The 27,061-nt window shown below is 42.3% G+C and overlaps 1 protein-coding gene across 2 annotated transcripts in view; it reads right to left on the bottom strand.

The window, feature by feature from the left end:
* The window catches only part of SORT1 (sortilin 1), a 58,756-nt gene that overhangs the window by 10,854 nt on the left and 20,841 nt on the right, over nt 1-27,061 (bottom strand). Inside the window, exons 2-11 of one of the 2 annotated variants that reach the window (XM_077334230.1) lie at nt 15,426-15,485; nt 11,994-12,067; nt 9,248-9,350; nt 5,979-6,143; nt 5,557-5,630; nt 4,534-4,583; nt 2,948-3,078; nt 2,330-2,474; nt 1,650-1,805; nt 610-716 (exon numbers count right to left, since the gene is read on the bottom strand). In XM_077334230.1, coding sequence (XP_077190345.1) covers nt 610-716; nt 1,650-1,805; nt 2,330-2,474; nt 2,948-3,078; nt 4,534-4,583; nt 5,557-5,630; nt 5,979-6,143; nt 9,248-9,350; nt 11,994-12,067; nt 15,426-15,485 — 1,065 coding nt within the window. The remainder of the gene's footprint in view (nt 1-609; nt 717-1,649; nt 1,806-2,329; nt 2,475-2,947; nt 3,079-4,533; nt 4,584-5,556; nt 5,631-5,978; nt 6,144-9,247; nt 9,351-11,993; nt 12,068-15,425; nt 15,486-27,061) is intronic. The other variant, XM_077334232.1, reaches the window with a different exon arrangement.

Genomic DNA, 27,061 nt, shown 5'->3' with positions numbered 1-27,061 from the left:
CTGGTGGTGTGAACAACTCCTGAACTGTATAGGACAGAAGGACTGTAAGGAGCAGAGGAGGTTGGTAGCCTGCCACATGGAACATGCATAGAGGCAGCCGCACATGAGGATAACTGGGCAGCCCCAAGCAGGACTCTGATACAAACGTCAGAGGACTACAGTTTTACAACAGGAAGCCATGACTTGGAAGTCGTTAGGATATTTGCTGTGGTGGTAGTGGGTGTTATTTTTTTCTTATAGTTTTTAAGTCTTTGGTGCTTATTTGGGTTTCTGTTCACCCAGATAATTATAAACATTAACTAGCTAATTTATGCTAAACACATGTACCACCTTCAGCATGAGATGATGAAGACTACAAGACACATCTTCTTAAAGAGCGATTCCAAAAGCCCCAGCAACTGAGATGTACTTCACTCTAATTTTAAAACTTTAATATTGGACAAAACTAAATGACATTTGCACCAACATGGCATGTAGACATCCTGGACTTACATTTCAGCCCTCTAATTTCAGTAAAACCTATTTCTATGCATGTAGCTTAATCCTAGCCTGACATTTTTTCCTTGCAATTTCATTTCTGCCAGTATATATATACATAATCACACCAACCTTGTCCTTATTTTTGGCTGTCGAATCACATTTACTATTTTCAGGTTTCCTCAAGCGTGACCATTCCCCACCTTGATCAAAAGTGATCACTGACTGAATGGAATTATCTGATGGAAGGGAAAAGAAGAAACGTAAGCACTTGCCTTTGCGTTGTATATTCTGGAAGTTGTACCTCCTAAACTTGGCATCCTCCCCCATGATATGCAGTAGGGAACATCACAAATGCTCCAAAAAGGGACAGGTTGTATAATAGGGACGGAAATACATTTTCACTACCATACAGCAAGATCCATGAAGTCAGAGCACTCTACTGATCAGTTGAAGGCCAAGGAATTCTTATAGTAAGAAGCAGCTACAAATCAAAGCTTAAGGAGGTAACAGCAGAAACCACCACCTGAAACAAGGTAGTGGAGAATCAGGAACAGCTTCACCCTCAAATACAGAGTACCAAATTCACTCTCTTGCAAGGAATCCTGGGGGAGGGAGAGGATGCCAAGTTTAGGAGCTTTCTTCCTGCCATTTCAGAGAAACAGAGTGCATCTTTGTAAAGATCCTACATGTGGTGTACAACCCAAAGGATTAAGTGGACCATCCAGGACCCCAACAGGAGCTAAATGAGCTACCCCCAGCATAATACCTGCCCCATCCCATCCCATGTAACAGCTTTTTCTTGGGAGCAGAGTGAGAATCGTCTCTGGGCTAGAAGGTAGCACACTGACACCCCTCCCCTCCCCTGCCCGACAACTGAGTGCTGCAAGAACAGTGAATACACCTTAGATATGATGACAAGAAGTATACTTCTGTCAGTCCAAATAACCACAGGAAAATTTAGTGTCAAAATAGCCTGATTCCCAGCTAGCTGGTTGGTACAAGCATCAAAAAGTCTGCTGTATGAGTCTGACTCCCATCTCCAAAGATGCCTCAGTTCCTTTCCACTAATGTGTTAACTTTTGAACTACCTTCCTAGCTGAGCTCCTGTTTTATGCAAGCTGATCAGAACACACCTGGAATGTGAAACAATACTGCGACTAAACACTGACCCTCTGAGAGAACACTGGTGATAAAGGTGCCCCGCAAGGAGGTTACGTTGGTAAAGTCTGTCTCTCCTCCTGTTGTGGTGTAAAAATGCCTTTCTAGGGACTTGGAATATATGATGCCTTGATCATCAGATGTGTAAATTGTGCCATGTCCAGTATCTGCATGGGAGAACAACAACAACAACAATGCAGAATACAGCTATCATTTTAGCTCTACCATTAAAATGGAAATTATTACGCCCAGACTCAGGTGACTCATGTTTAGTTCTAACAGCCATTAAAACAAGCTAGATGAAGTGCAAAATGAGAGTGTTCGAGATACAAATAAACAAGTACACACAGTACGTCCAACTTGCTTTAGGATGCTTTGGGCTGATCCTGCGTTGAGCAGGGGGTTGGACTAGATGGCCTGTATGGCCCTTTCCAACTCTATGATTCTATTATTCTAAATAGTGTGGAAAGGGAGAAAAAACAGTTTGCCATGTGCGTATAATACAACTAGCCCTAGAGTGGTTTCTATAAATGACAATTCAACTACCGGCGAACTTTCAATTTACAATCTGTTTGGTTTGATTTACAACTTTAATCATGGTGGCAGAAATACTTGAATCAATACAGATTTGGTAAAGATTTGCCCTGTTTAAGCAAGCCACAACTGCCCGCCCCATCCCTGTCTCTCTCACCTCCAGGTTCATCTACATGCATGAACACCATGTCATCATTAGCTGCCAAGATAGAGTAAAACTGTTCTTGACTAACTGAAGGAAGCTGGGCCATATTCCAGGTTTCACCTTGATCCAATGACACATGGATTCGCCTTGTATTACCCTGGAGAAGACAATAACACTTATGTACTGCATACACACTGATGCCATGGGTGTTCCTGTGGGAGTTTATACAGTCGAGAAACAGCAAAAACCACATAAAGAAATCCTGCCACCAAGATAGGTGTTTGTGCTATGCAGAATAAATATGCCTCAAGAATTCTTATTGGGATGAAAGTGGCCATTTTCTCTAACAACTTGGTGATTGAGCAATTTTGTTCTTTGGTTAAAGCTTTATTCACTTCAGCTTCTTAAGAACACTGTTCACTAGCAAGATGAAACGTTTGGTCTTTCACAGGAAAGATGACCTGAACCTACTTCAGACGTGCCTGTTCAGGTCAGCTGTACTTCAAGCGAATTGATATAGGCCAGCATGACCCATCATCAAGGATTTCTCCTTCACCATTAATTACAGAAAAACACTATAAGCTAAGAACGTTAGGCCTAGAGAAACCAGACAAAGAGAGAACGTCCCACCTTTTCTGTCATGACGGATGCAAAGAGGAAGCGTCCACCCAGACCAAAGGAATAGATCTTTGTTCTAATAGTTTTAAATGACTTTCCAAAGTCTTTAGTCCTCTTCAGTTCCAGCAACCCAAGATCAGCTTCTTGAGAATGAAAAGCATGAATTAATATTGCTCCAATTACAGAGAAAGAATAAACTCAAAGGAGGGAAGAGTATAGAATTTTCAGAACTATTCTATACTTATTAGTGCTGCTAACTGGCCTTCATCATGCTCACCTCCAAACACCTCCTGTCTCCACAGTGACACACCCAGTCCTAAGGATCTGTGGCTAGTCCTCCCTCTCAGCCACAGCTCTGAAGCAGTTGTTGTCTCCTACCATGGCAGTCGACACGGCTGGCTGAACTGATTTTTTCATCTAAATGAATTCCATTTTTTTCATCGAACTGAATTCCAGCCTTTCCAAAACTCCCACACACATGCCATCAGCTGGCAGCAACCATTCAGGTCTACTCTTTGGATTGTAGCCTCAGTGATGAAACATTACAGCCAAAGAAAACTTCATCTCCGTTCTGCAATCTAAATCCATCTGTTTTCTTACCCTACCTCTCCCACAAACCTACTGCGCTTCAATGCTTAATTTGTCTGGCATCAGGTGTCTTTCTGTGCACTCTGGCATGAGAATACCTTTTGCCAATCACAGAAAGCATCTTGAAATTTCTGGATGCATTAGGTTATTCCATTTAAACTTCCTAAGAAGCAGCTGTAGCACATGCAGACCTGTGCCTTGTTCTTCTCCTGTGACCATTCATTTCCCTTATGAAGTGCATTATGGGAAAAAAAACTAAATTTATAAAGCTTCCAATTGTTTTTGTGGATGGGTCACTGGAGGAAATTCTCAAATACTGCAAGAAGGAATATACTGAAACAGCAGGACTGTCATTTTATCATATTAAAATCAATACAGGTTGGCCATTATGCATCATCAACAGCATTTGTGTTCAAAACCATCTATGCTGTCAGTCCTTTGTTGAGTTACTTGAGACGCTATTAAGGCTTTTGTTGGATATATACTCTGAAGCAGGGATTTCCAACCAGGGGTCTGCAGGAACTCTGGAGGGGGTCCATGGCCTTTTCCCTCCTGCCTGAATGGACTTGGCCACAAGCTAGGGAACGGGCCACCTTTGCCCAGAGGGCTTGGTGGAGAGGCCATAAGTGTAAAAATCAAAGGGAAAGAGTAATTTGTGGTGTGGTCTGGGAGGTCCAGGCTGTCTTAGCTCCTGCTGTTCTTTCTGGCCTACATGAGGTAGAGCCACCATGCTAGTAGTAAATGTAGGGAGAGGGAGCGAAAGGCAGGCAAAGGCTGATGCCGCTTCTGGTGACATGTCACTTTCGGAGGGCATGGCAGGGAGGCATGTCCATCTGAAATCACTTCCAGTGGTTCTTGAAGCCTGAAAATATATATCAGAGATTCTTCCATGATCCAAAGGTTAAAAAAGGCTGCTCTAAGGATAGGCTGTAAGAAAACCACTGAACTCATATCTGTAGAGAAGCTTCTAAGATATAGTGCAATTATTCATTGTAACTGAAAATACTTACTACAAGAGCCATTCAGGTAGGTGGTGAAGAAGATGGTTGTTCCAGAGCCCCTAAAAACAGTCAAGAGGGGAAAAAATGGCATACAAGCAACAGGCAGGAAAGCCGGCTAACTGAATAACCGACAGCTGAACATTTGGAATCAGTGTTTCAGCCCACTGCCAATAGTCTGAAATAAATTATAGCACATGATGCAAAAGTAGATCTCTTAAAATTATTGGGCTTTCCCATAGCATGGGACAGCTATATAGAGCAATTCCAGAAGGAGGCAGTGATGTTAAGTCTAATAAAACTAAAAAAAGTCTCATGGCTCTCTAAAGAGTGCCAGATTTATTGTGACACATACTTCCATGGGCTACAGCCCACTTCCATCACGTGCTTGGAGGGAAACCTCGGTCAGGGCAGAAATACAAACAGGAAAAAAACTAAGTAGTTATGTTAAAGGACCACAGAAATACAAGTGGAGCAGTCTGACATTTTTGTGCATAACTCAAATGTTTTATCTTAAAAGTTGAAACTCTTATGCTGAAGCTTAGCTTGCACAGAACTCAAGAGAGCTCTAGCCAGTGAAATCATATGCTCCAATACTCTTCCTTGTGTTTTGGAGAGTGGGACTTAGACAAAAAAGAGACAGTAGCAGGGCTGGCTCACGACTTCCCAACATGTCTAATCCCAATGCCATAGATGCTGCTTATCGAAACACTTCTCCAAAGATGGTGTGGGAGAGGGGGAGGAATGGCAGGCAGCAGAGAGCAGACAGCCCAATTTCCCTTAGAGCCTCTAACTGGTGACTTAAGCCAAAGCATAAAACATGTGAAAGAATGCAGACAGAAGTGGCTATAGTCAATTTCTTAAAAGCAATGAAATCATAAGCAAATGCCTTATTAGAATTGGGTAAACAGCATTGAATATTTAATTTGAAGCCTGTCATCTTTGCAAAATGCAAACAGCCAGCTCTACTGAAACCAAGAGAAAATTAAATGTTTAACTTTCCATAGAGAAAATGTTTGTTTTTCATCTACTCACCATTTTGCCAGGCAAACATTTTTGTGGATTTCTTTCCACTTAGCACCAAAGTTCTTGGATATCCATAAGCTGCCCTGAAACATTTGCAGGATTGCTTGTTATTTTGTGTATTGCATTCACATGACAGTGACAAATCCTTGAAATTTGCCATAATTAAACTACCATAGTATTCAATGTCTATTTAAACTGCAATGTGTAGCAACTCTCAATCTGCCTCTTAAAGGTTTGTGAACTGCCGATATAATACAATGAACCACTGTAATCACAGAGAAGAAACTATGATGGTGCAAATTACTACCACCAGGGGTTGCTCAAGAATACTTTTTGCCTCAGTGATTTCCAGGATCTCAAATGTAGGTTTTAGTTACCTCAGTACTAATGAATAAAGAAACTAGTGAACAATACAGTTGTCCTAGACTTACCTCAGTGCTGAGGGACAATAAATAATCAGAATTTTGAGGATGATAAACTATTTGAGTCAAAGGATGAAAAGGGATCTCTGTAAGTACAAAGTTTTTAGCAAAATCATCTGATCTGAAGATTTTTCCACCATAGTATAGTCCAGATCTGTCCCCTGTCAATATCACCTAAACAAGAAGACAAGGATCAGGTCACCTTTCAATGTGAACCCTAATACTTCATCCACAGTATCAGTTAATCATGGACAGAACATAGCGGATACAATTTATATATACATGCAGATATTACCAGATTGTACATAAACTATTACTGTGCATTTCACATTAGGCAGTTTTGAAGAAGGGTAAAAATCCCTCACTAAAGCAAAGCAAAAAACACAGTGTCAGAGACCAGAAAATCTCAAATAATCTCAAGCACCGTCTCCCTTACTTTGGTCCACTGCACAACCTGCAGTGTGATTTTGTGCAAATGTACTCGATTCACTATCTTTTTTTCTTTTTGCCATCATGTTACAGCTGTCTTATAGCAACCCCCTAGGATTTTCAAGGCCACAGACCTTCAGAGGTGGTTTCCCACTGAAAAATGGGGAAAAAACTTTCTATCATATGTGGTGGATTTGTAGCAAAGCTAAGACATTTTGGATACAAATAAATGTATTGATGCAGAATATTTTGAATATTAATCTGCAAATGAAACCAGAAGCTTTTTGAAGGGGAGACTGATAAACAGCTTGAAAATAGTCATGGGACTTTATTTTGATAACAGCAATATATATGCTCAGAATGGGAAAACTACAAGAGTACCTACAATAGAGGATTGGCTGCTGAAGATGCCAGAACTTGCAGAGATGGCCAAACTCACTTCTTTGATTACAGCAGCCTTTCTCTTTTTTATGGCTGAGAAACCCCTGAAACATTTTTCAGGCTTCAAGAAACCACAGGAGTAGCATGATCGTGCAGAATATAGCTGGAAAGCATAGCTGAGTATATGCCCACCCAGGGCCTCACATCTTCCCACCCTGCTCCAGGCCCATTATTGACCGGGGGGGGGGGGGAGTCAACATGACCATATATGGTCATATCACTCAATAAATGCTTAACAATTTTTTAAAAATAATATTCAAAATTAATTAACTCCCATCCATTTAGGAAACCTTCCCAGGGCTGTCAAGAAACCCCAGGGTTTCAGGAAACCCTGGTTCAGAAAGCCTGGATTAGAAAAAAGACAATTGGAAAGCTATTAGCTAATGATTCTTTGCCAGCCTGCTTGTGTTTCCTGACCCCAGATATCTTGGTTTGCTGCCCCACAGTCCTTGCCACCAGTAGGGTCATAGATCTAGCTTCTTTCATGTAGCTCTGATGTCACATAACTTCCTATTACATGCCTGTAGCTGAGCAGGTCCCAGGTCCTGAAGACCACTGGTCTAGAATATATTTTATGATATTTATTTATCATTATATTTATAGCCTGCCCTCTTGGCCTTGCCATTCAGGGTGGGTTACATCATAATACAATACATTACAAAACATATGATAAATAAGTTAAAAACTCTAAAACAGTTAACTGTAGCTTAGTCATCATTGGATGCATGTATGTACAGAGCTGATTGTCTGGTGGGTTTCTCCCTCGAGGGAGGAACCAGTGAGAGATATTGTACCAACAGGGGAGGCCCACATGATGTTTTGCATGTGTGCTGGCCTCAACCGTAGGCCTGGTGGAAGGGCTCCATCTTGAACTGTACTGCATCAGGGCTCTGATGTTCTTCAGGAGCACATTCATTCAACAAGTTAGGGGCCAAGGCCAATTGTTTTAACTGTTTTATTGCTTTTTTGATATCAACCACTTTGATATCAAACATTGTAATGGCCCATGACTGAAAACAATAAAGCCTTATACATACATTAAAACTAGTGACCTGTCTACCTCAGACTGGGTACGTGGGCTGAAGCAATTGAAAGTTCTCTCCAAAGGTGGCCAAGGGAACTCTAGCTCCTGCAAGATCTTATCGGCAAAGCTGCTTACATAGGCCTTTGGCTCACAAGTGGCTCACAAAGGCCAAATTCACTAATGTTTGTATGCCTTTCTTCCAAGGCACTAAGTGATCAATTCCCCCTAAATAATTGAGCTGCGTGTAAGCTTGTGGATGTGATAGAGGTGGCATAGAATTCTCTTCTGGCCACCTTCACTGCCATCTCTTTCATAAGCATTCTATAAGATGTTCTTGTAGCTTCATCACGAGTCTTCCTCCAAACGTGCTCTAGTTGTCTCATCTTCTGTTTCCTTTGGCACAGCTCTATATACCAAGGAGCTGGCTTAGGTTGGAGGAGGAGAGGGCATCAGGGAGCAATTCCATCAATGGTGGTTGTCATAGACTCTGTCAGACATCAACATCTTATCTAGCACTTCACTTGCAGGCTTTGGGTCCCACAGAGCATTCAGGAAACGATTTGGATCCATAAGTCTCTGTGGGCAGGCATAAATGCACCCTCCACCCACTGAGGGAGGAGGGGGGAGCTTGAGCTGGGTCTTCAGAGTATAGTCTTATCATGGCACTACATTCCTTGCAGTTCCAGTGCACCAAAGATCAAATCTGGGGTGTGGCCTGTTTTATAGGTGGGGCCAGCAACACACTGTGAGGGCCCTAGCATCACCATGGATGATACTAGGTTCAGGCCTGAACCAGAGGCAGGCTCTTTCACATGTATGTTGAAGTCACCCAAGATGATGAGCCTTTGGTACTCCAATCCCTAAACAGAAGCTGCCTCTGGCAAGCCCCACAGGGCACCTGCTGGTGCTCTGTGCATATGATACACTAACCAAATGGCCAAACTCTTGACCGAATCAAATGGGTATAATTTAGGGAACAGGAAACAAAGCTCAACTTCATTAAGCCTTGGGCATCCACAACTCCAGCATGTTTCAAGTTAGCACTCTTACTAATAAGCTAGAGGCTAACTCCTCTTTTAGTACAAAGGATGAGACTAACTGCTTCCCAAATAGGGTTGCCAGGTCCCCTCAGGTCACCAGTGGGCAATGGAGGAATGTGGCTGCCAGATCCATTTAGGGAAACTCCTGGAGATTTAGGGATGAAGTCTGGGAAGGAAAGGGACTTCAGTGAGGTACAATGCCACAAGTCCACCCTCCAAAGCATCCATTTTTGCCAGGGGAACTGATCTCTGTAGTCTGAAGATAAGCTGTAATTCTGGAAGATCCCCAGGTCCCACCTGGAGGCTTACTTCCCTGTTAGCAAAATCATACTAGCAAATCTTACCTTCCCTGAATTCTCGGGTCCAATTGCCATTCCAAACTCTGTTCTGATAAAAGTGTTGTTAATAAGATCTGTGATGTCCTTGAATGTTTTTCCATAGTCCTCACTAAGATTTAAGGGGAAAAAAGTAATGCAGAAATTTCAGCAGAGGAAGGCTGATACAAAGAGTGACTTTCTCAGCATTTGGATGACTTATAAAGCAATTGAGAATAGCAGAAAAATGAGATGACTGAACAAATTTATGCTGTACAATAAAATAATGTAAAAATAGTAATTATTTATTGTAGTGCACAATTAAAAACAGCATAAAAACTACATAAAAACTATACAGAACTAACAGCACATAAGACCAAATGCATTTCGACCCTACTGGGTCTTCCTCAGTGGTCAGAATTGTAACAATACACTCTATATAAAATGTCTAAACTCATTATAAAGTGTAGCTGAGTGGTTGAATGGGATCTGTAAATTATGGCTCCAACCAATATATGTAAATGTTAGACATTTTGGAGACCACCTCCTATGGCATATGCCTATGCTCATCACTCTTCGCTATTATATAATTCTGTGCTGAGAGTGTATTTCATGTGCATCAGAAAAAAAGCTCCAAAAAGTCTAAAATATACATATATAGGTTGGAGCCATAATTTACAGATCCCATTCAACCACTCAGCTACACTCACTTTATAATGAGTTTAGACATTTTATATAGAGTGTATTGTTACAATTCTGACCACTGAGGAAGACCCAGTAGGGTCGAAACGCGTTTGGTCTTATGTGCAGTTAATTCTGTATAGTTTTGGTGTAGTTTATTCTGTTTTTAATTGTGCACTACAATAAATAATTACCATTTTTATATTATTTTATTGTACAGCTCAACTTCTGAGTTCCTACCTGTAAAGGTTGGGTTGTGTTCCTTCTTTGGTTTTGGTTGAACAAATTTATGACCACCACAAGGAGGCCAACACAGGCCTACAAGGGCTGAGCGCTGACTCATGCTTTCCTGTCTCCCTCTCATGATCTGCCTTGCTGTCTGGTGGGGACAGCATTGCTGTCAGATGGCCATCCTCCCAGTCATCTACACAGGCAACAAAGGCTGGAGAATGTTTGAAATGCTCAACTGGCACTTGCCTTTCCCCTTACCACTAGATAGAACAGTGTTCCACACTATACACCTGCCATCAGCAGGAACAACTCCTTGCCAGAAGGAAGGAAAATCAGCTTGACCTGTGGCGCTGCTGATTTCTCCAGCAATTTTGCAGGAAGAAAGCATGGGAAACTATCAAAGGTAACTGGGAAGGAGCAATCCCAGCTGCTGTTTCTTGTTTCTGTCTGGCAATGGGACTGTTCTGAACAAGGTTAATTGTGTAGCTGTGTCTCCCTTCTTACAGGGCAATGAAGAAAGAAGAGTGGACAGTACATTTTATTTATTTATTTATTTATTTATTTATTTATTTATTTATTTATTTATTTAATTTCTATGCCACCCTTCCATATGGCTCAGGGCGGTTTACATACAACATGGGGGGTACATGGAACAAATTAATGTATAACATAAACAAATACAACAACAACAACAATAATCTAAATAACACAATTTCAGTGATCTTAAACAATATAACAGAAATGGAACTTAGCTAAGGCCCTTAAAGAGGACAGGCCATGGAGAGGCTGTCTGAGGGGGGACCTGTTGCCGGTCTCAGGCAAATGCCTGGTGGAGGAGTTCCCTTTTGCAGGCCCTGTGGAATTTTGGGAGTTCGGACAGGGCCCTGATCTCTTCAGGGAGCTCATTCCACCAGGTGGGGGCCAGGACAGAAAAAGCTCTGGCCCTCGTTGAGGACCGACGTGCTTCTTTGAGGCCAGGGATCACTAGCCAGTTGACGGTGGCAGAGTGTAATGCTCTTTTGGGGGTATAGGCAGAGAGACAATCTCTTAGGTACAGACTGCGTATGGCCACATGCAGAGGCAAGCCAAAAAGAAGCAACCTCTTGCAGTGGAATAGGCTGCCTAAGGAGGTGGTGAGCTCCCCCTCACTGGAAGTCTTCAAGCAAAGGTTGGATACACACTTTTCTTAGATGCTTTAGGATGCTTAGGGCTAGTCCTGCGTTGAGCAGGGGATTGGACTAGATGGCCTGTATGGCCCCTTCCAACTCTATGATTCTATGATTCTAGGATTCCCAAATGGCAGAGTGGTTGGTTCACATATGGTCCCTCATTAAGATAGTGGCTCTCAAAAATCATAAAATTATTGATGAATTGCACCACTGCCAAGATATACATTCTTCAGGGCAGACTGTGTCCAGTATCGGTTTTTCTGGATTAAGTCAAAAATGTGAATAAACTCACAGGTAGGATACTTCTGGCACAGAATTGGCTAACCAGGATCTGTGTTATTGTTAAAACCAGCACACTCTCCCTTATAAATTACTGTTGCAATGCTATGGGGTGACACAGATCTTTGCTCTTCTAGCGTGTTGGGCTTTCCACGAGATTCAGATACAGAGGCACGATACACCCTGGCCCTTGGGGCAATCAGCCCTGCCCTCTGCCCACACAGCTGTCCTGGCATTCATGGCTGCCTTTGTAGAATAATCTGTCACCAGATGAGAAATCCAGACTCTAACAGCCACACCCAGGATTTGAGAAAAAGTATCTACCTGATACAGGACTGTCATCACACTTCTGACATCAAGAAAGGAAGATTGTTACAACATATGCTTCAATTCACAAACATTCATAAAATCCTCACCTTCGGTAGAGCTTAGACTGTCCAAAACTCATGATCACTAGAGGCACCTGAAATGTGGTCAACACAAGAATAACCTGGAAAGAAAACAAGAAGCCAGACAATTAGCTCTCTACAGGTAGTACTCAAGGACATCTAAGGCCAAATAACTATTCCATCCTCTCTATATTCGGTCATATACTGCTTATAGGTAACATGTGTTCTTTTCTGTTTTGATGAATGTGTGTACCAGACTAGTTTTGGGTACAGTTCAACTTACATACAGATCACAGTATTATTTAGGAGTGAAATAAAAAATCTTCCAAAAATTAGCTGAACCAAGATACAGTCATTTCCAAAACTGATCTATGCAGGCACAAAATCAGTTGAATGAAATTTCATGGAAAGTAATAGTGTCCTAACTTTTCCATTTTCTTCACTGTGTTTGTTCACCCTCTGAAAAATCAGTCTCTCGGTGTCATCATTGAATGCTTTGACATCATGTTCTGGAGTATCAAAATTTTGTTCCCCAACCCAGATAATCTTTCCACACAGGAAATCCTGGTACAGATAACTGGCTTGACACAGGTTTTTCAATTAATAGCTAATCATTTTAGAGATCAGAGAACTCTGCAGAAGAATATCAAGCAAAATATTGGGAGCCCCATATCCTACTGCAAACTATTCATACTGTAACAACTCAGTATAGTTAAGTTACATCCAACGGTTATTACAAAATGATTCAGAATCTCTTCTTTTCATCCATTTAAGCCATTTAAGACACAAGGAAGACTGATCAGAAGTGGAAGTTAAACTACTAGCTAACTTATGAGGCCCTGATCTGCAGGGCCTGCAAGTTGGAACTCTTCTGCCAGGTCTTTGGTTGAGCAAGGAAGATCTGGGCCCCTCCAGGAGCCAGCCAATCCATCTGGCTACCCTGTGTTTCCCCCTGAGGCATTTTTAAGAAATCTGTTGAGCAGGGGAGGATTTGTTGCCACCTAGAGTAATTTAATGTGGTTTTAACTGTTTTTATGTGATTTTATTATGGGAGTGATGGGGTACAAATAAAAAAATAAGTACAAATAAAAATCTCTAATAATTTTTAACAAATAAATTTACAAATTAAAAAATAAGACATTTAACCATTTTATCCATCACAGAAAATGCTTGCCTGCCATTTAACTATGTTAAACTCACACCTAAGCACAACATGAAAATATATTGTAATCAGCAGCTTCAATATCTCCAAATGCCAGAAATTTGGGACATATTCAAGCACATATCAACAGTTGTATCGCAAGTACCACAAACAGAGCTTTGATCAGACCAGGCAGAGATGCATTTGTGATGGTACTGATTGGATGAGGGGCCAGATCGCTACTAGACCCTTTTGAAATAACAACGCCTGCCAGGACACAATAATGAAGAAAAAGGGGCTCCAATCCTAAATCTCAGTCTTATCCCCATTATGAATTGGGTCTGTATAGTTTTCATACAAGTGAGCTTTTAAGTTCTGACAATACCTATGCTGCTTGGTTCACAAATCACTGTGGTCAGCAGAAAGCTCAGGAAATCCAAAATGGTATCCAAGATGAGTTAGCTACTGGTGAGCCGACAGCCAGGATCTGGCCCAATATCACTGCCAAAGGGCCTCTGGCAGAGTTTATGTACGCCACCAGTTCAAATGAAGGGAAACCAATGTGAGCTCACACCCTTCCTAATAGTTTCATTCTGGGTTAATTCTGCATTGGGTGAGGGGGGGGGGGGGGAGACTAGCAATCATTGGTGGTTGCTTGGCATGTTGCATTACTTCCTCTTTAGCCAGAAGCCATAGGGGATGAAAGAGATAAACGCAGGACATAAATGTTTTAATAAACAAAAACGTGCATGGTTATACAGCAACCACCAATGTGATGCCACCCATTATTTTCTCTCTCTCTCCCATCCAAGGTTAACTTTCCCTCCTCCAAGCTGGTATAAAGTTGAGAGGAAAGTTACATGAACAGCCAAAACACAAAATTAACCAGCCTGCACAAGAGAAAGATATCTTCCTGCAGCTGTAGAATGGAGGGAAGGGTGAAGATTAATTTCTGCATAAATACAGAGACCATGGGGTTTATTTAGTGAAAGAGAGAAGTCCATGTAGCATTGCTATATAAAACTGATGCTTAAGACTACTTTGCACATCACTTTTTGAAGCTAGCATTCATGTTATATCTGTATCTACATTTGTTGTTGTTAGGTGCGAAGTCGTGTCTGACCCCTCATGATCCCATGGACAATGATCCTCCAGGCCTTCCTGTCCTCTACCATTCCCCAGAGTCCATTTAAGTTCCCACCGACTGTTCAGTGACTCCATCCAACCACCTCATTCTCTGTTGTCCCCTTCTTCTTTTGCCCTCAATTGCTCCCAGCATTAGGCTTTTCTTCAGGGAGTCCTTCCTTCTCATGAGGTGGCCAAAGTATTTGAGTTTCATCTTCAGGATCTGGCCTTCTAAGGAGCAGTCAGGGCTGATCTCCTCTAGGACTGACCGGTTTGTTCGCCTTGCAGTCCAAGGGACTCGCAAGAGTCTTCTCCAGCACCAGAGTTCAAAAGCCTCAGTTCTTTGGACCTTCCTTATGGTCCAACTTTCACAGCCATACATTGCAACTGGGAAGACCATAGCCTTGACTAGACGCATTTTTGTTGGTATCTACATTACACATATTCTAAAGCAATCTTTGTGGTTCTGAAATCTCTTCTCACATGCCCAAAACACCAGCATTGACATTTTTTTCATGCATATACTCTAAAGCTAGTTTCTTTACTGGGGCTGGATGTCAATCCCACAATGCTGATGTCCTCTTCTTAGAGAGGAATAATACCCATCATAATTAGCTAGCAACTGTTCACAGTCTAGAACAGGGCCCAGTGTTCTTCCCATTCAAGAGGCTTCGCTTGCTCCTTGCTCTCAGTGAGATTTTGTTCCAGGAAAACAAGCAGCTTCTGTGCAGCTTCTGTTCCTCCTCTCCAGCAAGGCCCCAGAGCTGAAGCAATTGTCACCTTACCTGTTGATGGACAACCAGAAGTTTCTGGCCAAACCCACAGTGAGTCATCCAACTCCTACACAGTTTCTCATCAGCCTCTGTGGCCATAAGTAGGATGGTTACACTGAAAAGAAGAACCTGAATGGCTTGTAGCACGCACATGTAATAATTCTGTCTGACTAGATCGCTAGAGGATCTTGCACATGTTATAGATAAGCATACCCAAATCGGAAGACCTTGCAAAAGCTCTAGTCCTCAGGACCCACCAGGCAGGATTAATACTGTCTTCCTGTGTGGGAAGATTAAAGTGAAGGCATCCACTGAAAACACCGAGTCATGCAAAGACTGGAATTCTTGGTTCACACAATGCACTTTCAAACTTTTGGAATGCATATGTAAAAATCTATTCAGCCTATTGGTATGACTTACCCCAGTGCTGTCTCCAATCCATGACAGGGACACTGAGCCACTGAGGCCATTGAAGTCACACTGTGAAGATAATGACAAAGATCATTGAAGTCTTTGTGGTCTGATCCTGTGAATATTTTGACATGAATAGGTATCATATTTAGTTTGTCACCATTGTCTTGTCTTGTCATCATTGTCTTCCCTCCCAGAACCTATGTTCCCTTTCGGCTTCCCCACAAACCTAAATTTGCAATCTTTCTTCTCAAAATATTGCACTGGTAGCTAAATTAACAGGTAAATAAAGCTCCAAATAATACAAAAAAATAATTCAGCCCTTTTCTTCTACTCGTGCTGGTAAGCAAGCAATCTCTTCCTTTACCCTGAATGATTGCGATAATTTCCGGGCACCAATTAACTGCCTTTCACAATTTCCTACACTGCCTCTCAAACACCCTTCCTGAGTCAAACGATTCTAGCTACTAAGTCCAACAGGTCATACAGCCTACAAGCATCTCCGTACTGCTTGTTCTGGGTTAGATTTCGTTCCTCAACTTAACATTTCTCTGACAGAAGAAAGGTATGAAAGATTCACTATGGAGCAGCTTGGAAGAAGGGGGAAATGCACATCTATTACTGATTACATCTGTGTGGCAACAAGCTTCCTTTTCTTTTAAACAGCTGTGGGACCATCTGTCCTTCTATGCTGCTGCTAAACCAAAAGCCTAGTTAGTCAAAATGCTGTACTGCTATGGCTGACAAGCAGTTTGAGAAGGAAGTTTTTGAAATGAGAGAAAAATGAAAGGGGCAGGGGAAGAGTTAAGCAAGAGTTAATCTCTCCCCAGCAAGACTACTTCTGCTGCAACCTGCAGCTTACCCGGGCTGCTTGCGTTTTAAAAAAAGAAAGTGTAGTGGAAAGAATCACAGAACTCCATGTAACATGCAGCTTGAGCTCAAGTTCCCACACTCTTCATTCCTCGCAGCTAGTGCCAACACCTGTTCAACTGGGTCACAATGACAATCACAATGATCTAGCTCTGGGAAAGGGAACGATTTGTTCCTCCATCAAGCTTCCAAAAACATACAACTACAAAATCAGGGCTTGGCTATGGAGGTGTGTTGGTATCAAGGCAGAAAGAAAAAAACTGTGGAAAGCACTGGCAGCCCCCCAACTCTGTCTCTTAAAGGCCACTTCAAATGAACCATCAACCTGCATAGGATTGCTGTTTATTTACCTGCTGTTAGGATTGCAGCCCTCTGTACACAGCAACCCTCTGTACACAGCTTCAGCAAGCACATGGGCTGTGAAATACCAGGACTCAGACATTACTGTACACACCAGGAAAGAGAGCAGGACAACTGTCCAAAAGAACCTCTTCCCTCTGCCCAAGAGAGAGGGAAGTACCATGCTCTTGTGAGCAAATGCCACAGTGTTCCACTTAAAGATCTTCCATCTGTGCAAAACTAGAAAAGCAGCTAATAAAATCCTTGGAAAAGAGATGTATAGACATGCTCTGTTTGCAGGACAGTCTAGAAAACCAAACAAGACTAAGCATTCCAGCCTTAAGAACCAGCTTTAACTGCTGATTCCCAGTGGAAAGAGCAGGGGTGGCATCTATTGCACAGACTGCAGCTTGTTTTCAGGAAGTGTTCTCCAGGGCCATTTGCCAGAATTTTAAGGAGCTAAAAGGTGGGGGCCAAGGCTCTAGGACACTGCTACTATGCCTGGCTACTTCAAATTATAAACTAAGGCAGTACTGGATTCAAGCACAGTAGTACTAGGCATATGTAATTTCTGGAAATGTTTCAGCCACAGGAAAAACACACTAAGAGGAGGAGGAAGGAAAGAAAAGTATATGTACTGCTTCCCTTATTATCACATTTAAATTTACTAAGAATATGAATCAAGGTATAACAGCACATAAAACTGTACTACTTGGCGTATTTGCGAAATTTTAAAAACACAAATATCAGCTCTGATAAAATAAGCAATGTGAACTGGCAAGGTAACAACACTATCAAGACAAAACATTAATTTTTTTAAGTATTCTATCATTCCCATCCTCAATACTTTCTAAGCAAGTTGCTTTCATTTTTTTTCTAACACTGAGGGGGGAAACCCCTTCCCAAATGTTCACTTCGGCAGGCAGACTCTTACCAGGTTTGGAGCTTTGCCAAAACAGAATGCCAACATTAGCCCAGTCATTATGTCAGATATCCCTATAGTTCACTGAAATTATTTTAATCTCAAGAATAGCCCTTAATATTCCTGATCTGCAGAAATAGTTGATTTAAGATAGAGGTAAGCAAAGCAGTAGTATCAGGTAGGAGAGTAGGACTGTGACCTTGCTTATTAGAATCTAGGGAGGTTAAATTACCCTTCTCAGCTACATTAGCATGGCTCTAATTAGAAACTAGTCTGAAGAAGGGAGAGGTTGCTAAAAACTATTTGAGTACAGACCACTCCTTTTAATAAAGAATTGGAATGGGCAATGCCAAGGATCTTACGTGAAGGAAACTATTTGACTTTGAGATAAAATTAATTTTGCTGACAAACCTACAACTTCTAACATTTAAAATTAAGAATCAGCAGCACAAACTAGGACAACGTTTTGGATGAAAGAACTGGGAAACAATGCAAGCCGGCAGATAAAATGCACAGGCATTAATCTTGGTGTGAGGCAGAGCACTTTGACAAGAGACCAACATTAATTTAGTATCTCAGTAACGTTGCAAGCAGCAGTATGGTTTCATTTCACATTTAATCCCAAGTACCATGCTCATATTCAGGAGAAAGTGTGGCCTCAACTGGAGAATCAGGGATGTTTTCACTTTCTGTGACAACAACATCACCTACATAAACACAATACTTTTGAGAATCTAGGAATTACAATGTATTCATGTTTAAAGAAGAAGCTCGCTGGCCGCTACCAAGGTCAGGGCCTTTTCGGACCTGGCCCCTACCTGGTGGAATGAGCTCCCAGAAGAGCTGCGGGCCCTGGGAGAGCTTTCCGCTTTCCGTAGGGCCTACAAGATGGAGCGCTTTCGCCAGGTCTATCTATGAGGTCAGTGCTAGAGAGAGAGAGATCTAATGCCCCCCCCTCCCAGAAAGATACGCCACCATGCTGTTACCATCATTGATGTTGCTAGTGTTGTACTCGCTTGCTGCCCTGGCTTCCTGTTATAGGAAGGGCTCATATCTTTTATTTTTGCCGCCATGTTGCTGTTGTATTTTTTGTAAACTAAATAGGTTTTATGGGGATTTTACTGCGGTTTTAGTGTATTGGATTGCTGTGTAACCTGCCACGAGCCAGCTTGCCGAGAGTGGCAGGTAATAAATAATGATGATGATGATGATGATGATGATGATGATGATGATGATAATAATAATAATAATAATAATAATAATAATAATAATAATAATAATAATAATAATAATATGCCCAGGACAGTAGTTTTGCTGCTGAGGCACCTTACCTCTAGAACCTCCTTATATTTTTATTCACCTTACAGTGTCTAAATGCAGCAAAGGAAGGTATCTGCACTCTCCAAGGTTTTTGGTTATAATTATCACTTGGTGACATTGCTTGTCTTCTCCCTCCTTCCTCTTTGCTTTCTTTTTCTCAGCTGCTGCTACTTTGATTCTATGGCTGAAAATTTAATAAGAAAAATATTTATTGCTGATATTTTTAATTCTGGTTTATTTTTTATCAGTATGGATTGTATTGATGTTGTATTTTTATAATAGATGTGAGTCACTTCACGAATGTGTTATGACAAGACTGCATATAGATGCTTTACATAAAATTAATTCTAAAGGTAAAGGTAAAGGTATCCCCTGTGCAAGCACCGAGTCATGTCTGACCCTTGGGGTGACGCCCTCCAGCGTTTTCATGGCAGACTCAATACGGGGTGGTTTGCCAGTGCCTTCCCCAGTCATGACCGTTTACCCCCCAGCAAGCTGGGTACTCATTTTACCGACCTCGGAAGGATGGAAGGCTGAGTCAACCTTGAGCCAGCTGCTGGGATTGAACTCCCAGCCTTATGGGCAAAGCTTTCAGACAGCTGCCTTACCACTCTGCGCCACAAGAGGCTCATGGATTGTATTGATGTTGTATTTTTATAATAGATGTGAGTCACTTCACGAATGTGTTATGACAAGACTGCATATAGATGCTTTACATAAAATTAATTCTACAGTCCTTTAATTTAATTAACTAATTTTGTTTTTATGCTGCCCTCCCAGCAGGGAGGTGTACATCGTTCCATAGATCAATCAGATAATATAATTCAAACAATGAATTGAAACTAAATGTAAAATTAAATTAATCAACCGTTCAAAATAATATCAATGTCAACAGTCCTGATTTTTGAGTGCCTGCAGTTCACCTGGAACCAGGCTATGGTCTCAGGGGGTCTTTAAAAGGGAGCACCCAGTATATGTTTTTTGACTCACTGGCTCCAACCAAAGGCCTGCCGGAAGTGCTCTGTCTTGGAGTCCCTGCAGAACTGTGTCAGCTCCAGCAGGGCCTGGATCTGCTCTGCGAACTCATTCCACCTGGTGGGGGCCAGGACAGAGAATACTCTGGCCCTAGTTAATGTTTGCCAACAGAGTACTCTGGGGGGGTATAGATAGAAAGGCGGTCTATCAGATAAGCAGGGCCCGTACCACAAATGACCTTATGGGTGGGTATTTGATTTGGAATTCAGTTGGGAGCCAGTGTAGTTGCTGGAGCACAGGTCAAATGTGCGCCCTCCAGGCAGTTATTGTGAGGACCTGGGCTGCTGCGTTCTAGACCAGTTGCAGTTTCTGGAGCAAGGACCAGGGCAGAGCCAAGTAGAGCGAGTTACAGATATCCAATCTAGAGGAGACAGTCATGTTGATGACTGTGGCTAAGTGTTCCAGGACCAGGTAGGGCACTAGTAGTTTAGTTGATGAAGGTGGAAAAATGCCAGCCACATAACTCTTGAGACTGGGGCCTCCATAGACAGGGATGTGTCGAAGGTCATGTCCAGATTTCTGGCTGAGGATGCAATCAACAGCTGCACCGAATCTTGGCAGGGCAGGCACACTTCCTCACTTGGCCCCTTCTTACCCAGCCACAGGACCTCCATCTTTGAAGAGCTGAGTTTCAGGCAACTCTGCTAAAGCCAACCCATCACTGCTTCCAAACATCTGGCAAAGTTGTCTGGGAGTGTATTCAGGTGGCTGTCCATCAGGAGATAGAGGTGGTTATCATCTGCATATTGATGGCACCCAAGGCCAAACCCTTGGGCCAGCTGAGTAAGAGGGAACATAAAGCTGTTGAACAAAGTTGGGGAGAGAACTGCAAACACGCACACGCGGCAGTTTTGCGCATGTGCAGCGGTGCCACGCACGCGCATTTGCGCCCCCGCTGGACGCAAATGCGCAGCAAATCCATGCATGTGTGTTTGCGCCTGGGCTGCCACATGTGCGCGGAGCCCCGGGTTGCCCTCTCTCCCCATCCAGTCACAGCGGTCCACGGCCGCAGAAAGGTTGCGGACCGCTAGTGTAGAACACTGCTGTGAGATTGAGTAACGAGAGCAGCACCCCAATTCAGCTTTCTCCAAAGGTCATCTGTCAAGGTGATCAGCACTGTTTCCACCCTATGGCCTGACTAGAAGCTATACTGGGATGGGTCCAAAACTGAAACTTCATCCAGATATGCTTGGAGTTGGTCCATGGTTGCCCTTTCAACCAACTTCCCCAAGAACACTAGCTGGCAGGGTTCCACGGAGCCAATGATAATTTCTTCAGTAGCAGGCAGACTACTTTCGTTTTCAGGCCTTCCAAGAATTCCCTCGGTGAGAGAGAGAGTTTGATAATTTCCTCTTATTGCTTATTTTAAGTAGCCATGAGGCACAGGAATCCAGTGAGCATTTAGTCGGCCTTACCAAAGCTATCAACCTATCCACATTGGTCACTGTGAGCTGTGTGAAGCGATCAAATACTCCCTTCCGAAGGCAGCCAAGGGGCCTCTAGTTTCCTAACTGGATCAATAGTTGGGGGAAGGTTGTTGCAGAGCGTTAAGATTTTATCTGTTAAGTAGCTTGCAAATGCCTCACAACTGATATCCAATTAAGTTTTGATGTCCTTCTTCAAACTATCCTAAATAATTGTGCTAGGCATGAGCCTGTGGACGTGATGGAGGCTGCATAAAATTCATGTTTTACCACTTTCACCACCACCTTATAAGCTCTCATAAGCATCCTATAAGAAGTTCTTGAAGCTTCGTCAGTTTTCCTCCATACTAGCTCTAGTTGTCTAAGTTCCTGTTTCCTCTTATGCAGCTCCTCTTTATACCAAGGGGCCCTTTGAGGTGGGGATGGAGAGGATGTTGGCGAGCGATCTCATCCATAGCAGCCAACATTCAGCTATGCCAGCTGTTAACCAGCTCTTCCAATGAGTTGCCAGAGGGCACTGGATCCCTCAGAGCTTTCAGGAATCCTTCTGGATCTGTAAGTCTCTGCGGGCGATCTAAAATATGCCCTCTGCTCAAGCAGCAGGGAAGTATACTGAGCTGGGCCTTCAGGGTGTAGTGGTTTGACCATGGAACAGCATTGGCCTCCTCCAATCCCTCACCAAAGATCAGAACCAGGGTGTGGCCTGCTTGATGGGTGGGACTGGCAACAAACTGTGAGAGCCCCAGTGCCACCATGGATGACACCAAGTCTGGGCCACTTTCAGAGGACAGCAGCTCTTCATGGACACTGAAGTCCCCCAGGACTAACAGTCTGGGCTACTGCAATATTCAGGCGGCAGCTGCCTCCAGCAGGCCCAATCTGGCATTTGGCAGTGCGCTGGGTGGTTGGTATACCACCCAGATGGCCAAGCTCTTGGTCCTGTTCCACCCGAGGCCAACACATTAAAGGCCCAGGGAGAGCCCTGAAGGAGTAAGCCTCCCAAGATCAGGATTGCCATCCCACCCCTTCCCCATGATTGATGAAGGACCAAGAATCCAGATGGGCAAGTTCTTTCATGGTGGAAGTTTTACCTTCCTTCACCCAGGTCTTGTCATATATGCCTGGTCTACCTCATACTCTGCAAAACAGACCTGCAGGTAGCGGTTTTGTTGTTGATCAACCTGGTGTTACACAACATCAGTGCCAGAGTCAGGATATAATGTTTGGCAACCTCCCTGCATGTTGAGAGATGGGACGGAGAACAGAATCGGCACGAGCAAAATATCTCATACACCTTTTCGTTCAATCTCATCCCACTGCCATATCTGCCTCCCCCACCCTCCACTGAACCCCCAAGACATTAAAGTTATATGCACATGCCTAAAAAGCACCTTGGCATAAACAGTTCTTGCTTGTTCAAGTATAATTCAGCATTTCAAAATGTATGATGCAGCAAGAGAAATTCAGGTTTATATCTGGTGCATAGCCACCTTAGGGAGAGCTGTATTAATTACACAAGCAGTTAATTTGGGTACTCTGAGAATCTCAGTCCTCTGTTAAAAAAAAATTCTGGCCCACTGCAAAGATACTCATGGTCACTGGTTGGAGCAATCAGAAGCCAAATTAGGATGAATTTTCATTTTGCATTTTATACTCTGCTACAGAAGCCAAAGTACAGAACATGCATCTCTCTTATTGAGTACAGGCCCTTTTGACATATTTGGAACTGTTTCTCTAGTTGGTATTTTAAGATTTTTTTAAAGGGACTGTCAATAACACAGACATGTAAAAATTACATACATCCTTCATAGTTGCCAAGAAATGTGCATTGTGGCACAAGTCAAATTGCCAGGGTTTCAGAACAGTTTGGGCAAGCACTTGAAGAACACAGATGCTCAGGCTAGTGTTTAACTGTGAGGAAAACACTGCAAAATGCACAACTATTGAAGTCTCCTCCTTAGAAAAGTACTAGCAAGTATGAACGTCACATCTAATTTTTAGCAAAGACAATTTCTACTGATTTGCACTCAAAGTTTATTATTGTTCTGGTCTTCACACAGCTCTTGCCACTACACCATCAATTTATCTCCAAATATAGAGGTAAAATCACTAGACAGGATTCTTGTTGCCAACCTGGTCATTAAACAGCTAGTTTCACTAACTTTAATTACAATCTAGCACACAAAAAATGGGCTGAGAGGCTAAGAATCTCTAATTAGAAAACATCAGCAGAAAACTGAGAGCCAAAACTGAAATAAGACTGGTGAAGAACGGCAAGGAATATTTTTTCCAAGCCAAGGAATTCTGCAACTTGAAAACAGCAAGACTGCAAAACATTATTCTATACATAGAAATGATTCAGTGGAAGGCTTCTGTTCACAGCTATGGAAAATGTTTCTGAGAGAGTTGGCCATGACAATATCTGCTCAGTAGTGACTGAAGATTTATTTCTACATCGAAGAGGTATGAAATGCCCAATGTAAAGTCTAATTATCTGATGCCAAACTGGCATGAATTCTTCAAGGTAGACAGTCTTGTGGAATTGTATACCACAGAACCATAAACCAGCATGAAATGGACCAGCATCTATAGATACGCTGTGATATGGGCACTATGTGATATGGATGATATGTGATATGGGCGCTCAACCCATATCAGTCTGGTTTCCACCCTGGCCACGGGGTGAAGACGGTGTTGGTTGCCTTGATGGATGACCTCCATTGCCAGTTGGATAGATCTGGAAATTGCAGCTAGTTCAAAATGCAGTTGTTAGGGTCTTCATGGGAAATACCTTGGAGGGCCCACATCCAGCCGATGCTGAGGCAGCTGCATTGGCTGCCAGTTACCGCCCAGATCCAGTTCAAGGTTTTGGATTTAAGCTTTAAGGCCCTACGTGGTCTGCATATCAGAGGGACTGCTTATCACTCTATTCCCCCCACAGGGCCTTACACTCTGTGGGCACTAATTTGTTGGTCATTCCCAGCCCCAGGGAAGCACGCCTGGCCTTGGCCAGGGCCAGGGCCTTTTCGGTCCTGGCCCCTACATGGTGGAATGAGCTCCTGGAGGAGCTGCGGGCCCTGCAGGAGCTCCTGGCATTCCACAGGGCCTACAAAACGGAGCTCTTCCACCAGATCTATGGTTGAGGCCAGCACAGCAAGGAAGTTCTGTATGGCCCCTGTATCTCCTTTTTGTTATTGTGATTACTTGGATCTGTGTTATGTTTTTATGTCTGGGGGTTTTAAGGGGGGGTTACTGGGATTTTATTCAGATTATTGTAACCCACCATGAGCCAATTGGGAGTGGCTGGTAATAAACTGAAATAATAATAATAATAATAATAATAATAATAATAATAATAATAATAATAATAATAATAATAAATATGAGAACCACAGAACATTTAATATCTTTGCGCATTTAATGTTCAGTCAGTTTATACAGGATAGAAAGTGAGGTTCTGGTCCAACACCAAGTATAATCTCGTGCATGACTTTTGGAAGGCTTGACTGGACAAATTTCAATGATGTTTTGAAATGGCCTGAACAAAGTATTTTCAGAATTTTGAGTTTTTAGCCTATTCTGTACTTATATTCAAGCCAAATAATAAAGTCATCTGCCTAAGTAATACTTTTGTTTGATATTTTTAGTATTTTTCTCTGCTTTACTTTAATAAAGAGCTTTTTGTGACGCAGAGTGGGAAGGCAGCCGACATACTGTCTGAAGCTGTCTGTCCATGAGGCTGGGAGTTCCATCCCAGCAGCCGGCTCAAGGTTGACTCAGCCTTCCATCCTTCCGAGGTTGGTAAAACGGTAATGACTGGGGAATGGAATGGCAATCCACCATGTATTGAGTCTGCCAAAAAAACGCTAGAGGGCATCACCCCAAGGGTCAGTCATAACTCGGTGCTTGCACAGGGGATACCTTTACCTTTACCTTTTACTTTAATAAACTCTTTGCAATGGGAAAATTGTTTCTCTAACTCCACCATAATCAACCCAATGCTTCCATCTAAATTGGTAAAATAATCTCTTCTTGTCCGACTATGTCCAATTAACAAAGTGAATATATTTTGGGACTTAGATACTATTTGCTGAAAGAAAAGATAGATCTAAAGAACAGCCAAATGAGCAAGCATGACAGGTTCATTTCTCCCTCACTACATACTCATGCAGAATTAATAGTAACAGCCCCAGTTGCTCACTTCTTCCACACAAAGCCCAAGGATTGATAAAATTATAACCTCCACATGGAAATAATGAAGCTAATATCTGTTTCAACTAAAGCACTCTAATATGGAAGAGGTCAAAGAAATACTGGCACCCAAGTGAAAATTGTAGGTGCTGGGCTGCACAAATATTGTATCTACAGCAATTTAACCAACACAGTAACATAATGAATTTATCAGGAGGCACCACCACAAGCCCATACATGGCAGTAATTACTTTTTAGAAAGGTAGCTAAGCGACATTCAGAGACAGATCTTGTTTACTTAAATTCCTTAACATTCAGGGTAGGGGACAGAGATAGCAGACACTTTCTCTAGTGAATAATAACAATCACAGAAGATAATCATTAGCAGCTCAGCTTCACAAAGACTGGAATAAGTGGCAAAAACTTAAGGCACTTCCAAACATTGGTTACATACATGCACAGTATGCAAGTTATGACTGAACATTTCTTAGTATCGGCATTCAAACCAGCACCTCCAATGGGTGGTAAGCTTTTCTTGCCTTAAACAACCACAACTATGCAGGGTTTCCTCGTACAGTAGCTGTTGTACTACAATCACAAATCCTTATTGATATAGTATCATTTCAGGGTATGTCCCCATTTCTTCACCTACCCAGATAATTCTGAATGTTCTGCTAAACTGCTTTTCCTGTGTTTGATGCTTTCTTTCTTTGGAGGTCATGCCATCACCTTCATGCATCTTAAATTCATCATTCAACTAGCTCCTGACAGCAAGACTAGCTCTAAGTCTTTCCATTGTATGAGGGGAGATAAACATGTTTCTGGAAATTATGGCCAGCATTAGTAAGCTGCTAGGAGAAGTTAGCATTACCTTTCTGAGAGACACCTAAGTAATTAAAATCGATCTACTGCTTCCACTTGCAAGATTACCTCCTAGACCATAGTAACTTCCCAACAGAAAGTGACTTCAAAACTTTACTTGAAATTTGAAGCCCATTTTTCCTCCTTTTAGTAGATCTAACAAACCTTTGAGTTTTATGGAATTCTCAGATCAGATATCTGAAAGTTGTCATGTACTCACTCACCAAATGTAACTTAGCTGTGCATCATGTAGTTCTTCATCTATCTACTATAGAGCACATATGTAAAAAGTGCAAAAAGTATACCCTAACAGTTTCCTGTCCCTGTGTTAAAAATATGACACAACTACTTTAGAACAAGGTAAACAGCTTAAAGGACTTTTTGGCATAGTGGTATCTAGGTCAGATTGCACTACTCTGGGTTGTTTACAGCCATGAACCACAATCTATTCTTCTATCTAAGCATACAAGACTTTAAAAGCCTTTTAAAAATCATTAATCCAATGGTGCTTCCAAACAAAAATATCAATTTACAATAAAGACTATTATCCTGGCTACCCTACAGCTCTTGCCAGTGAAGCCTATGGAATGAAAAGGTCACATGGGTTTATTGCTATATCATCTTGTGGGATAAAGCTTAGTGGTAGGAGTAGCAGCTACAGCAGTAACTGAGACGTTTCTGGA

The sequence above is a fragment of the Paroedura picta genome, chromosome 4 (assembly GCF_049243985.1).
Source record: "Paroedura picta isolate Pp20150507F chromosome 4, Ppicta_v3.0, whole genome shotgun sequence".
Taxonomy (NCBI): domain Eukaryota; kingdom Metazoa; phylum Chordata; class Lepidosauria; order Squamata; family Gekkonidae; genus Paroedura; species Paroedura picta.
Note: the sequence above shows the minus strand (reverse complement) of the source record. Positions and strands in the feature narration are given on the sequence as shown.